The sequence below is a fragment of the Budorcas taxicolor genome, chromosome 10, assembly GCF_023091745.1.
Source record: "Budorcas taxicolor isolate Tak-1 chromosome 10, Takin1.1, whole genome shotgun sequence".
NCBI classification, from domain to species: Eukaryota; Metazoa; Chordata; class Mammalia; order Artiodactyla; family Bovidae; genus Budorcas; species Budorcas taxicolor.
Window position 1 is genome coordinate 24,320,230 of NC_068919.1, and position 15,350 is coordinate 24,335,579.

General features: G+C 39.3%; 1 protein-coding gene across 1 annotated transcript; it reads right to left on the reverse strand.

The window, feature by feature from the left end:
- Window positions 1–143: 143 nt before the first annotated feature.
- TOX4 (TOX high mobility group box family member 4) lies at window positions 144–15,304 on the reverse strand. The gene is made up of 9 exons (XM_052646121.1): window positions 15,226–15,304; window positions 14,962–15,030; window positions 7,178–7,420; window positions 6,047–6,307; window positions 5,473–5,703; window positions 3,823–3,903; window positions 2,695–3,438; window positions 1,514–1,677; window positions 144–879 (listed from the first exon to the last, which is right to left on the reverse strand). Exons 1-9 carry the CDS (start codon window positions 15,229–15,231, stop codon window positions 819–821), a joined length of 1,860 nt encoding a protein of 619 aa, XP_052502081.1. The 5' UTR covers window positions 15,232–15,304; the 3' UTR covers window positions 144–818.
- Between the last annotated feature and the right edge of the window lie 46 nt (window positions 15,305–15,350).

A 15,350-nucleotide genomic window follows, 5' to 3' on the forward strand; every position in this document is an offset into this window, starting at 1 on the left:
TCCAAGAAAAATGAAATAAGCACATCTTACATTAAATAAGTGCCTAGGGTATGTAGAGAATTAGCCTGTATAAGTGAAAACACTTCGGGCCTATTTTTAAAAAGATATTTCATCAAACACAAGTGAACACACTTTCTTTAAACTTTGGTGAAACCTCTTATATTAAGGATGTCGAGTTCTCCCTTTTACACTCAAACTGTGATACAATCAAAAAGTTGAGTACAGAAATATAATTGCAGAGAAATAAGAAGCTCCTGGGTGATGTTATTTTCTCTACAGTCCACTGTACTTATTATTACTGTGTTGAAAACCTTTGTTCTCAAACTAATAATGAATGTACAGATGTGATAGTAATAGTTCTCTAAGAGGTAACCTTTAATGCAACCTTTTAGCCCCTTTAGAAGGGATGCACACAGTGATGTTTTTTTCCTAGACTCAAAGCTGAGTACTCTATCATTTTAATAATCTTTTAGGTAAATCCTACGACAATTATACCAACAAGTTTCCTCAAACAATCCCCCACCCATCCATCACCCCTATGTTCTACTTGTTTATATTCCCTTCACCCTTTCCTGTTATTATCACTGATATATCTGCTTGTACTTGAAAGTAAAAAGCAATTCCAGATTGCAGCAAACCCAGTGGCCCTGCTCCGTAGCTCCTGTAGAAGAGCGACAGAAGGGGAGAAAGGTGAAAGACATAAAGGATCATCATGGGTTGAGATCAGGCACTACCAGAAGCCTCGCTTGTCTTTTTAAAATAGGCTCGGTGGACATGTTCCCATCAGTAAGTCTTCACTGGCTTGGAGAACAGATGTACTATTTCACAAACACCACTGTGTTTGAGTTTCTAGAGGCTACCCAGGCCAAGAAGACATCCCTAAGAAAGAAAAAGATACACACAAACTTAGAATTACAGCCTAGGTATGTTTTTTTTAAACTGTCTTAAATAGATATCACCGAAATAGGAGTATAAGGGTAATAGGCCTAGAAGTCAGAAGTATAGGCAATCCTAATTTAAAGGATTTCAGATAGGAAATACCAATGCCTTATTTCATGAATGTAGGTCAGTCTCAGGAAAACTGGGGAAATGGGCAGAATCTTCAGAACTTCTTCCCTTTGCCCCATACTTAGCATTTTATTGTGCTACTTAACCACCTATCCATCCTCAAATTCTAATTCATTACCTAAGTGGTCTGGTTTGCACTAAGGAGATAAACTATACTGATATTCACAGACACCAACAGCTTGATGTGTCATAGTTTCAAAATGAACACGTAGAGCTAACATGGTAACTGAAAAGTGTGAACTGCTAATTATGTCATCTTTGTCTATATGGCAAATGTAAGCTCTTTTTAAGGAGGGAAACTTTTCTACTAGCTTCTGTAATCAGACATACATAGCAACCTATTCTACCTAAGGTAAGGTGATACTGATTATATGCTCAGATACCATGTTATTCCAGCAGTTAATTTAGCCATACATTAATTATAAGAAGGGAACTGTAAGCTCACCTGCAGTGCTTCACCACGCACTCATTGCTGCAGTACTCATTATCCCAGTCCTTACTCACAACGGGAGGGTTTTCACAGCCAGACCTCACACATCGAGGCTGGGGTGAAAGTGTCACGGGAGACCCAGTCACCAATTCAACATCCATTTGAGAAGGAGACTCAACCTATGAGAGGAAGAGAGCATCAGGATGGACTAGATTGCTACCTAGCCAGCCAGCCAGCTAGTCAAATTAACTCTGTGATCCAGTGGAGCAACACATGTTACAGTCCCTCACAGGTAGGGGTAAAGTTCCAAAGAAAGGTGAATTCTTGATCTCACTCCAAATCCAGCTTTAGAATTTTGTCATCCAGACTGACATGATGCTTCCCATCAGGGGAATGCTGGTCATAATGGTAGTGTTTAATCTTAACCTATCACTAACTTTATTCTACACTTAAATAAATAATATTCCTCTGAAAATATCAATTCAAAAGTAGAATGTGAGTAGAGGTTGGGTCACTAAGATCAGAGGGACTAAGAGAAGATAAACTTTCCAGATCCATAGTTCCTGATTTTGCAGGGTGGGTTTTTTTTTTCCCCCAAAATAATTGTTTCTCATGTTGATGTATGGCAGAAACCAACACAGTATTGTAAAGCAGTTCTCCAATTAAAAAAAATATGGCCCACATCAAAAAAACATTGTTTCATTAGTTACGAAGCTAACATCACAAATATACTAAATTTCAAGTTAAAACTAGGGTAAACTGGCATCTGTCTCTTTGGAAAGACTCATTGATACAAACTAACTGAATTTTTTTACCTATATCCCCTACCCATCCCTTTACTTAAAACATAAGCCAAGCAGTCAAGGTTTGGGAGAAATGGAAGAATTTGTCTCTCAAGCTTTGGATCCTGGGGTAGACACTTGAAAAGTAACTATGCTTAGGCTGTATCTTTACTTGAACTACAGTATTACTTCTGCTGAGTTAAGGAGTAATCTAGGGCAGGAGGCCCTCTTCATGTTTCTTCTCAAGAACACTACAGAGTATCTCGGGTGGGATAATTCAGTTGTAAGCAAACGTTCTCTATAGGATATTTTGTATCCTCGTCAGGCATTAAATGCTACTAGCAACTCCTGCTTTTATTTTATCAACCAAAATGCTTTCACTGGTCTAGAGCAAATACCTGAAAACAGTCTCACCTCAGACACTACATCTGTGATCATTTCACAGATTGTCTCAGGAGTGGTCTCCTCCACTGTGTGGGTCTCAGGGCTGTTGTTCACAGGCTGCTCTGGACTACTTTCTACAGGTGGTGGAACTAAAGTAGTCTGCATTTTCAGAGTGGGTGGAGGCACAATCTTGACTTGCAGTGGAGGTGGCTGTTGCTGTAGGTTGATTCGAAATTTCTGAGGTGGAGGCTGTTGCATGGCCTGGAGTGGGGGAGGCTGTTGGAGAATGGTTACTTGCTGCTGAGTTGGGGGTTGAGGCATCTGCTGTAGTGGAGGGGGCTGTAGTCGTGGTGGAGGTAGTTGCATAGAAGCTGCTGCTGCTGCTGCTGCCTGCAACACCGATCGAGTGACAATCTGGGCTTGTTGACTGGGCTGGATAGTAGCTGTACTGGTTTGGCCAAGTTGGAGACCCCGAGAGGTCACCACTGTGGCTGGGATAACAGTAACCATCCCGCCTTGAGACATAGTAATAGAAGAGGGCAACATCTGTTTGGTAATAATCAACTTGGTAATATTGGGCTGACCTCCAGCCCCAGAAGATGCCTGGTTTGCCACATAGGATGAAAGAGTGGAATTGACAACAATGGAAGGAGACAGGGCAGGGGGCTCTGTTGAGGCTGGTGCTGGAGACGCTGGGTCAGCAGCAGCCACAGGAGGTGGAGAAGGAGTCTGTGATGGTGGCGCTGGGTCCATGTCCACAGTTTCCACAGTGGCCTAAAAGAAGATGAAAGAAAAAATCAGGAGATTTATCCTCTTCCCCAGGGTATGTTCACCCTAATCACCTTCCAAAAAAAAAATACAGATGGGGGTGGGGGTCAGGGGGTGAACGTGGTGGGTAAAGAAAGAAAGAAAAATGGGCAGCCATGTGTGCTACTTGGCTAAAGTAAACAATGAGAATATCAAACTCAAAGACAGACTGTTCGGAGAGTATTATGATGGAAACAGATGGGAAACTTGCTATATACTTTTAAGCTTTAATACTACATAGTATTAATAGATTCCACAGATTTTTGGTGGTATTTACTTCTTATAAATGCTAATAAGCAGCTCAAAAATCTGTTTATTGGTTTAAATATACATCTATCCCAGTCCTCTTACCTGACACTCTTGATTGTCTTTATAAGCAGCCAGAGCCTTCAGATACTCTTTCTTGGCAGCTTCAGTTTTCCTCTTATATACCTGCATGAAAGAGCCTGCTTAAAAAGTCCACATACTCATAGAAAAGACTAATAATCCTGTATTATTCATCAATGAAAGACAATTCATCTTAGTGTAAATATTGACAACCCTTCTTAGGTGAATACACTTCTGAAAACTATTACTCAAGACAGCCTCCATGGCAGACTTGTATATGAAAGCCAGCCAATCAAGAGTAGGCTTGCAGAATAACTACACTTCTAAAGATAATAGCAACCACTGCCCACACTTCTGTAACCAACACAAATCCTGACCCCCTAACTACATGATAAATCAGTAGTCTGCTTAGTCTGGGATCATGTCTACCCAGTCAGTATACTCTCCCTCTTAAGGAATGTGATAAACTGTAACGATGGCCACAATTCTTCCTGTTCTGTGTACCTAGTCTTCCATTAACAAATGAAACCTATTTCCCTTTCCTTTGAATTTGGGCTAGCTCTGTGAGTTGCTTTAACCATTAGAATGTGGCTGAATTAAGAATTTGGGGGCACCTGTTTTTGTTCTCTTGGAACACTGCTCTAAGCCTGCCAGTGTAAAGAAGTCAGTCTAGCCTATTTGGAGGATGAGAGACCATGCGAAAGAGAACCAAGGCGTTTAAGCCAACAGGTAGCACCAACTACCAGAGATGGTAGCAAGGTCATCTTGAGCAGCCATATCAGGCTGCTGTTTGTGAGTACAACTGCAGGAATAAACCCAGGTAAGAACACCAGGAAAACCACCTAACCAATTTACAGAATCATAATAAGTAATAAATTACTTCTGTCTTAAGCTACTAAATTTGTGGTGGTTTACTGAGCAGCACATAACTGATATAAATTATCTGTAATATATTCAGTTTTTGTTTTAATGATTAAGTACCAGACTTACTTTGATATAACACCTGTTGAGCCTAGGGTAATGATAATTACATTCATCTTTCATTTCAGTTGTATATTTATGTAGTAACAATTTTCATCTGTTTAATTCAGGTTAAATTTAGGGAGGTTAACTATAGTTCTCAAGTTTATATGAGGCCAATGAAAAACTCCAAACTTAGCTGTGGATTCAGTGTTTTTTATAATAATTTTTACGTAGGTATTTTGGATTCAGGGTATGGCTGCAATTTTTAAGGCTGCTGCTAAGTCACTTCAGTCGTGTCTGACTCTATGCGACCCCATAGACAGCAGCCCACCAGGCTCCCCTGTCCCTTGGATTCTCCAGACAAGAACACTGGAGTGGGTTGCCATTTCCTTCTCCAATGCGTGAAAGTGAAGTTTTAAGACAGATGATCTTGAATCCCACTAACAAAGAGTTGGTATTAAATAACATCTGAGAAAGTTAAAGCTTAGGTTTAATCCCCTTGCCTTTTTTTTTTTTTAACCAATTTTTAAAAAGTTATTTTGCTGCACCAGGTCTTAGTAGCAGCATGTGGGGCCTGGTTCCCTGACCATGGATTGAACCTGGGTCCACTGCATCTGAAGCGTGGAGTCTTAGCCACTGGACCAGCATGGAAGTCCCTATCCCCCTTATTCTTAAGAACTTCTATAACATTGTTCCTCGTTATTTGCTCACCTGTTTTTGCTCTTCTCCAAGACTGTCCCACATAGAAGCAACAATTTTTGAAACCTCTCCAAAAGTGGCATTGGGATTCTGTCCCTTGATGGCAGCCTGTGTGTCACGAAAGAATAAAGCATATGCTGAAACTGGTTTTTGAGGTTCATTAGGATCTTTCTTTTTTCTCTTCTTTGGAGCCTTCTGCTTTTTCCCTGCTTCCACCACAACTGTCTTCTGGCTGGGAGGTTGCTGTGAGGAGAAAAGAGACAGAATTATGAGGGAAGTATCACATCTGGAGAACTGACAGAAAAGGACTTTTAGATGGGGTAAACTAGTCATATGAATGGAATTTTCAGAAATGCTAAATAAAAATAGAGGCAAGAGGATTAAGGCTTTAGTAAAGTATGTGAAGACTGATAAGTATGGGGGTTGGAAAAAGCATTATAAACTGTAATAGAGGCAGGACCCCATAACCAGAAAAGAGCAGAGAAGATGGCAGGGCAGTAGGAGAGAAAACTTAGTAGGATCTATATGTCAAGGGTTTTATCCCAGTGTAACATGGCAGATTTGATTTTGGCAGAGAATGCCTTACCCTCCGGAATTCCTCAACACCATCCTCATGAAGTGAACCTGTAGGTGAAGGGGTGGTTGAAAGACGATCCTCAGGTGACTGGGCAGGTGGCAGGATGGTGCCACCCCCTAAGCTCAGACCAAGTTGAGAACTCAGTTCTGACTGATCAATGGTGGTCAACTGGCTATGCCCCATCAAGCCAGATGTCATGTCTGTCATTGGTACATCAATTGTAACCGGTGGGTTGGCACTATACTGAGTTCCTATAGAATGATCCAAGTCCTGAGAGAAGCAGAAGGACAAATTAAACAGTAAATATAAAAAACACCACCTTTCCCTTCCCTGAACCTGAATTCAGGACAGTTTATAAACCCTCTGCTTACCCAGAATGCATCATCATTTAAACTAACATCAAATAATTTATCTACATATAAAACATACTAAGCTTTTTAATAAGTAGAGAAATTACAGGTTGCGTACTAAGTCACTTATTTGTACTTAAAGGCCTATTCCAAAATAACTAAAAACAGCCAAAGAAGTCTTAATTTTGGGCAAGTTCAGAGCAAGTAAATCATTCAGTAATCTGGAGATAGTGATGACACACAGGGGAAAGAAAAACTTTATCCCTGTACCCTCTTAAATAATGGCTGGGTAAAGTTCAATGCACAGGCAAATCAGAATAAAGCCAATGTTAGAAGAGATGTCTGGCATCAAGTGTAGTGTGTGTCGATGTGCTGATGAGATGTGCTAGAAGCCCAATACACTGAAACACATATTAATCCACTTAATCCACTCATGGTTCAGACAGGTTTTGAATACACCCCTCAACATACCAGCAATCACACTCATTTGAACTGTAGAATGTGAAAGCCATAATGTAATAGGGAAAAAACTTTTCTTTCAAAAATCCAATAAATAATTTTCATTTCAGGGTTAACACTGCACATTTTACAATTTTAAAACGTTTCAAAAAAAATTGATTCAAATGATAAATCTCACTTATTCAAGGGAAGTGAGGTCATTATTAGCCTTTAGTAAGTAGAATGAAAAGTAATACCCAAGGGAATTAAGTAGGGCATACAGAGTCACTTGTATCTCCCCTAACACCATGCCCATGAGGTTGGGTAAGCCTGATAATGTCTTGCCCCTTACCATGGTCAAGCCCCCACTCAGGAGCCCCCCGCCCTGCTCCATCAAGCCATGGGTCATGCCCACAGGCATGTCCAACGTCTGGACCCCATACTGGGCTGAAAAGCTGCCATCCTGAGAGGAGGAAGGGTCTGCCAGGTCATCAAAGTGGCCAACCACATCCGAGACAGCCAATGAGGGGTCAGAATCCAAGGAGATAGGTGGGATTTCAAATTCCTCATCACCCAGGCTTGGTGTGTGGAACGTCTGTAGGGAGGGAAAAAAGGAAAAAGATTTAGTGGAAAGAGGAGGAGTTGCATACTGCTAGAAGAACGTGCCAGAGTACTAGACATTCTTAGTGTACTTCTTTTCAGCCTGGATCCCATTTTTGTTATCAATATCTTAGGACTTATTTAATTTTAAAAATAAGTCTCTTCTTCCTCATATCTTTGGCCATATGTCATGTACAAAGCTGCCAATATCAAAATCACAGTTTTCAATTCACTTATCTCTTTTCTGCCTTTATCATCTTGGTTGTCCTAAACTATTTTGCCTGTTGGTCTAATGAATGATTCTTTCAGCACCATTAATAAGGACTCAACCTTTATAACCTGTTTTGTTATGATGCTTAAAATCTGTCTGAAGTTTCTAGGATACAGCAATTATTTCATAATTACTACACCTGAACTGTTAGACCACAGAAATTCAATGTCAACCAGACAATTAGACTTTGTTGTTTTAGGGTCCTCTGAAGCAAATCCTAAAAGGAACTGTCACGGGGACCTTATGCACTTCTAAAATATATGCACTTGAGAGTTTCCTACCTCTTTTCTGTTTTAGAAATCATGATTTGTACAAAATTCCCATATGTACAGGATTTTCAGAAAACCCAACAATGCCAACCAAAATAAGGATAACAGTGAGGAGAAAAACCTTCATAAGAGATATAGCCAGAGGGCAAACTGGTTCTCTAAGAGTTCCCGAACACATTCCTGTCTTGCTCTGAACGAGCCTTTCTGCAAAAGAGGAAGAAAAAGATTACTCCAGCTGGAAGACCCAATCACTTCCTCTGAATCCAACTACAATAATAATATAGTCTTTCTACTCAGTAGTAAAGAACCTGCCTGCTAATGCAGGAGACACAGGAGACTCAGGTTCGATTTCTGGGTTGGGAAGATCCCCCAGAGAAGGAAATGGCAACTCACTCCAGTGTTCTTGCCTGGGAAGTCCCAGGCAGAGGAGCCTGGTGGGCTACAGTCCATGGGTCACAAGTAGTCAGAACTGAGTGAGCGTGCAGGCATGCACTCTGAATGAGGCCACCATTCACGGAGGTAACAGATCAATGTCTCATTCAAAATACATTAAATGTTATGGTTTCTAAAAAACTAAAAACGGCAACATCTGCAGCAACAGAGCATTAATAACAACAGCAATAGAGCATTAAAAGCAAGAGACTTTTGTGTCACAGAGATCTGGGTTCAAGTCCCTTCTCTGCCACTTACTATATGACCTCAAATGGGTTTTCCTCATTTATAAAATCAGACTTGTAATCTCCTTATATGGTTATTAGGAGAACTAATGGGATTTACTACAGAAAGGTTTGTCACATGGCCCTGATATATATATAATTACTTAGTGATAACATTAATATCCTAATTGTTAGCTTGTCACCTACTCCAACCAATTATCACAGATTGTTGGAATTTTAGAAACTTTAAATTTTATCAACTTGTCATATGGCACAATAAATATTAACTGATTCAGATGAAATTCAGTAGATACCCACAGGTATTTTTTTTTTCTTTTTCATAATTAAGTAACGTATCTCAAGCAGGATTTTAAAAAGGCAGATGAATCAGATCAAATTGCTAACATCCACTGGATCACAGAAAAAGCAAGAGAATTTCAGATAAACATCTATTTCTGCTTCACTGACTACAATAAAGCCTTTGACTGTGTGTATCACAACAAACTGTGGGAAATTCTGAAAAAGACAACACCAGACCACCTGACCTGCCTCCTGAGAAACCTGTAGGCAGGTCAAGAAGCAACAGTTAAAACTGGACATGGAACAATGGACTGGTTCCAAATTGGGAAAGGAGTACGTCAAGGCTGTATATTGTCACTCTGCTTATTTAACTTATATGCAGAGTATATCATGCAAAATGCCGGGCTGGATGAAGCATAAGCTGGAAACAAGATTGCTGAAAGAAATATCAATAACCTCAGATATGCAGAAGACACTACCCTTATGGCAGAAAGCGAAGAGGAACTAAAGAGCCTCTCAATGAACATGAAAGAGGAGAGAGAAAAAGCTGGCTTAAAACTCAACATTCAAATAACAAAGATCATGGCATCTAGTCCCATCACTTCATGGGAAATGGATGGGGAAACAATGGGAACAGTGACAGACTTTATTTTCTTGGGCTCCTGAATCACTGCAGGTGGTGACTGCAGCCATGAAATTAAAAGAAGCTTGCTCCTTGCAAGAAAAGCTACGACCAACCTAGACAGCATATTAAAAAGCAGAGACATCACTTTGCTGACAAAGGTCCATCTAGTCAAAGTTATGGTTTTTCCTATAGTCATGTATAGATGTTGAGAGTTGGACCATAAAGAAGGCTAAGCACCAACAAGTTGATGCTTTTGAACTGTGGTGTTGGAGAAGACTCTTGAGAGTCTCTTGGACTCCTAGGAGATCAAACCAGTCAATTCTAAAGGAAATCAATCCTGAATATTCATTGCAAGGACTGATGCTGAAGCTAAAGCTTCAGTACTTTGACCACCTGATGTGAAAAGCTGACTCACTGGAAAAAACCCTGATGGTGGGAAAGATTGAAGGCACAAGGAGAAGGGGATGACAGAGGATGAGATGGTTGAATGGCATCAACGACTCAGTGGACATGAGTTAGAGCAAGCTCCAGGAGATGGTGAAGGAAAGGGAAGCCTGGCATGCTGCAGTCCACGGGGTCACAAAAAGTGGACACAACTGAGCAACTGAACAACAACAACAACATTCTTTAAGAATTCCTCAAGGTATTTCCAGACCTACGAAGGATCTCACCAATATCACCATTTTTAATTTTGATAGAATATTTCCAGCTATTAAAACTAGGGAGAGAGTATGTCTGTGAAATTTCTCTGAAATCACACTGGAAAACAGAAAAAAAGTTTCCTAGAAGACAAAAAGACATGTATATTGCTTCATTTCTATATTTTCCTCTTCCAAGAGCCTTACTATTTAGCATGGTAAACATTTGCGATATTAACACGAGGGGAGCATAAAGAGCACAGGAGCATACAATTGAGGAAAAACTAAAACTCTCCCTAAGAACTGAACTTTCCTCAGTACACAAATCATAATTTTTCTTATTATGTGGAAGTTCTTAACTTCAGTCCATGACTCTGAGATTTCAGTTCAAGTTCATGTGAGCGTTTTTCAGGAAAAACAGTACAAAGATTTTTACCAAATTCTGATGTAAACAAACAAAAGTTACAGTGACAGGAAGGATCCGGAGAAACATTTATTGTAATAGATCAACAGTTGTAAAATAGTAGTTTACAATTTTTTAAGAAGATACAGGTTGCTTTGGTAAAGCAATAGATGACTAACCTTTTCTGCTTACCACAACAAATAAGAAAAGTAACTCTGCTGATATGAAAATGATACTATTTGTTAATGAGAACTGAAAAAAGAATAAAAATTCATACAAAAGACCAGTGTTCTACAAAGGACTAGCCTTCATAAACCATCTAGAGTATTCTCATGAACTACACTAAACACCAAGGAAGCAGAGATTTCACTGTATCGAATTAACAAGGCATTCTTTCTATGTACCACCCACTGGAATGGAAACAGCTTTGTTATTCTGCATCTATGGCTTTACTCCTGTTTTGTTTTTTGTTACGTTGTTTCTTCCTTTAAAAAGGAAGAGTAAAATAACTGCAATGATCAAGAATACAGAAGGGGAAACCACCTGTTAGAATAGAGATCTACTCTAAAGCTTTTACTACCACAAGCTATTGGTAAGATTATTAGATAATGAACATCTAAAGATCTTTTATTTCAGTGGATTCACTATATAACTAAATCATAAACTCTAGCTTGCCAAATATAAAAAGATAAAACTGTAGCAAATATTAAAGTAAAACTAAATGACGTGGACACAGAAAGAGGAAAAAGAAACATGATTCTTCTCCCTTTTCAACTCAACTTTCATTTCCTTCTGTTAAATTCCTGGGGCTTTATGAAGAAGAAAGCAGTTTGGGAATTATAGTTTATAAGCAAGGATTATAAAGGTTTAGCTATTTAGAGAACTAAAAAAATTTTAAATACCATTTTTCCTACCTTTTCACATTCCTCCATACCAAAACATACAATCCAGTATTTAAGTAATTTCTTGTGTAGATTATTCATCTTAAGGAAAAGTTCTTTTAATCAAACACTGATTTATTCAACAATACATTGGTCCTATGGATTATTAAAATAGTTTAATTGTTCTTAAAAACTGATACAGTAATGAAAACTTAACTATTCAGCCTGAAATCATTAACTGGTTCTAATGATTATTTAGAAAATTAGGAAAATTAAGGACAGGTATCTTTATGACTGGGGCTTCCCAGATGGCGCTAGTGTAAAGAACCTGCCTGTCAATGTAGGAGATGCAAGAGAGGTCAGTTTGATCCCTGGATCAGGAAGATCTCCTAGAGAAGGGAATGGCAACTCATTCCAGTATTCTTGCCTGGAGAATCCCATAGACAGAGGAGACAAAGAATCAGACAGGACTGAAGCGACTTAACATGCAAGCATGCATCTTTATGACTAATTTCCCCAGAGTGCTCAAAGTACAATATCATTATTTAAGTGCCAACCTAAACAAGATAAACAGAAAGATTAAACTCCCTTCAGACTATAGAGCTCTCCTAGCTCAAACAATGCTATTATAAATGCTAAGCCTGCCTCTCTGGACACTTAATCTTTAAAAATTATTATTTCTTATTTTATTGAGGTATAAGTAATGTAAAGCACACAAATTTTAAGTATATAGCTCAATGAATTTTTACATACCTTAACACCCAATTATCTACTGCCCAGATAAAGATACAGAACATTTCCATCACTCTAAAAGATCTTCTCATGCTCCTCTCTAGTCAGTACTCCCTCCCTTCCACAGAGGGTACCACTATTCTGATTTCTATCAGCATAGTTTAGTGCTGTCTATTCTTCATCTTAATTTAAAAATAAACCCATAGAGTGTCTACTCTTTTATTTGGCTTCTTTTATCCAATAGTATATTTTTGAGATCACTCAGGTTGCATTAGTAGTTCATTATTTTTTATTGCTGTGTAGTATTCCCTTTAACAAACCTATCAGTTTATAGACATTTGTTTCCACTGTTTAGCTATATAAATCAAGTTTCTGTGGACATACATGTTTTTGTTTAGTATATGCATTCATTTCTCTTATGTATACATCAAGGAGTGGAATTACCAGGTCACAGGATAACTATATTTCATGTGTCGTAGATACTGCTAGTTTTCCAAAGAGGCTGAATCGATTTAGTCTCACCAGCAATGAGTCAGAGTTATCTACATGCTTATTAACTCCTGGAACGATCAGTTTTTTAAATTTTCACCATTATGTTGGGTATAAAATGGTACCTCATTGTTAATTGGCATTTCCCTGATAAGTGATGATACTTTTTCATATGCCTAGTGACAATTTGGATACCCTCTCTTCTGATATGCAAGTTTAAATCTTCTGTCCATTTAAAAATTGGATTCTTTATTTCACTCTGCAGAAGTACCTGAATATACTCTGAATCTGAGCCAGATATATGTAATAAAATATCTTCTCCCAGTCTGTGAAGTGCCTATTTAATTTCTTAATGATGTCTACTGATGAAAAGTTCTTAAATTTTGGAAATTCCCTGTTGCTCTAGTGGTCAGGACTTGGCACTCTCAACTGTTTGGGCCTGGGTTCAGTCCCTGGTTGGGGAACTACAACCTGGAGAGCTGCACAGCATGGCCAAAAAAAAAAAAAACACCCAAAACACTTTATATTTCAAAGAAGTCCAATTTTTTCAATTTTTTTATGATAAGTTATTTTTGTGGACATTTCTTTTCCTTGCAAGAAACTCTAAAAATTACTCTTCTTCTAAAGAAAAAAAAATTTTAATTACCTTCATCTTGTTTTAAGATATACTTGGAGTGGCACATAGTAAGACCAGAAACAACAAAAACCACAAACCAACTGAAATAAAGGAAAACAAACACACAAGAGGGAAAACAAAGGTGAAGAAGTTGTAATGGATAAAGAGAAATGGTAACAATGACAGGGCCCTAAGCTAAAGGAATCCACTGAAATTTAGTTATGAACTTCTTGGCAAAAGAGTTTATAAAAATTTTTTTTCTTAAAGTAATAGAAGCAAACACAAAGGAAAGACTCAAACCTGGAAAAGTTCTTGAGGAGGCCAATGTGAAATTTACAACACTTAAATAAAGAAATTTAAATTGTGGAGACTTGATTCAGAAGAAATTGGTAATGATGTGCTTTTATGTGGATGAGACTAATGTGAAATCTACAACACTCCACATAATGAAATTAAACCATGAAGATATCACTCAGAAGAAACTGACAATGAGATTGCAAAGCATCAAACGGATTTTAGTTTTGTATTATTTCTAAATTTACTGCTCATTTGATTCACACTGTAGTTAAGAGTGTAAAAATAAATAGTAATCACAATAAAGTTAAAAGAAACTAGCAACCCTCCCCCCCGCCTTGCCCATCTAATTCTCATACATGAAAGTATTAAGGTTTGTTACAGGATAAGTTCATGAATGCATGCCAAGTCGCTTCAGTCGTGTCCAACTCTTTGCGACCCTATGGATAAGTTCATTCAACAGCAATTGAGAATTCTTGATACAAAAAAAGTGATCAAATGGTTTATGCCAAGTTTGAAAACAATTAAAAATTCTCAAAAGACAGAAAGTTCAAAGTTTCCGTTTCTCAAAGACTGAATTTATTTTTGTTCCACCCTTTTCTTTTGCCTTGTCTAAACAAATCATACATATTTATGACAACATTTCAATTAAACCTTTTCCAAGAACACTAAAGGACATCACCATGATTACTTCCACTTCACAACGTCGTAAGAAACTATTATTACAATCCTTTGACAGCTAGGGAAACTGACACATAAGGGTGAAGTAACCTACCCAAACTCTGAGGCACTGGCAAACAGAAACGCGTGCTCTACTCAACTCCATGTTTTCTCGCAAATATTCCCTTTCATTCTCTCACTAGCACAACAAGCTAACACTCTGTAAGTAAACATAACCATTAACTTTTCAAAAAATTGCTAGGTAGGAAGTTTCAACGAAACACATACCCCTTCAATAGAGTACGGTTTAAGAATGAACACATTCCACAGTTGACGTGTTAGGTAAACTCCTGCCCCTTCCCAAATTTCTTTGGCTGAAACATTCTCTCCCTCCTGCGATCTCCCATTATTGTACTTGTTTCTCCTCCACGAAAGGAGACAATTTCATTCTATACTCCAATACAGAATCGCTCTAAAATAGGTTCGCTTTTTCCAGAGTCCTGCTTTTCTGATGACAGCAGCTTTCCTGGCCTTCCGCGTAGTCCTCATAGGCTCTGAAGGCAGCTGCCACTTTTCTCCAGATATCGATCTCAGCCTCCGGTTCCCAACCCCCGGGCCCTGGCGTCCGCGCTCTCCTCCCCATCATCCTACCCCACCGCTGCCTCCCACCCTCTCCGCGCAGCGTCGGCAACTCATGCTCACCTCGGCCCCTGACAGGAAGGGGTGCGAGGGCCCTGTGATCGTCAGGTAATTGTCATTTCCTCCGGGAAACTGGAAACCAAAAGAAAGCCGCGGGGATAAGTTAGGGGAAGCAGAGAGTTAGATCGGAGCGACGTTTTCTGACCCAGACATGACAACACCCCCCAAACCCCGCTCTCTCTCCCCTCCCATCTGCCGCTTCCCGCTTCTGCTTCAACCCCGTCAGCCGCGCTCTCTGGCCAGCCTTCTTAACGCTCAGGAGCCTACCTCCATCTTCACACAACGGCTATCACGGTCTCAGTGAACTCATCACTCCCACCGCCCCCACACAGGACACGGAACTGCCGTCACTTCCCCAACGTCGTGCGTCGCTCTCCGCTGATTGGAAGGAG

What these genes read in the sequence shown, in the direction of transcription:
- TOX4 (XM_052646121.1), bottom strand. An exon ending in CCTTCCTGTCAGGGGCCGAG is followed by an intron (nt 7,421 to 14,961) that starts GTGAGCATGAGT and finishes CCCTCCCTACAG; the next exon opens with ACGTTCCACACACCAAGCCT. An exon ending in TGAGTGGGGGCTTGACCATG is followed by an intron (nt 6,308 to 7,177) that starts GTAAGGGGCAAG and finishes TGCTTCTCTCAG; the next exon opens with GACTTGGATCATTCTATAGG.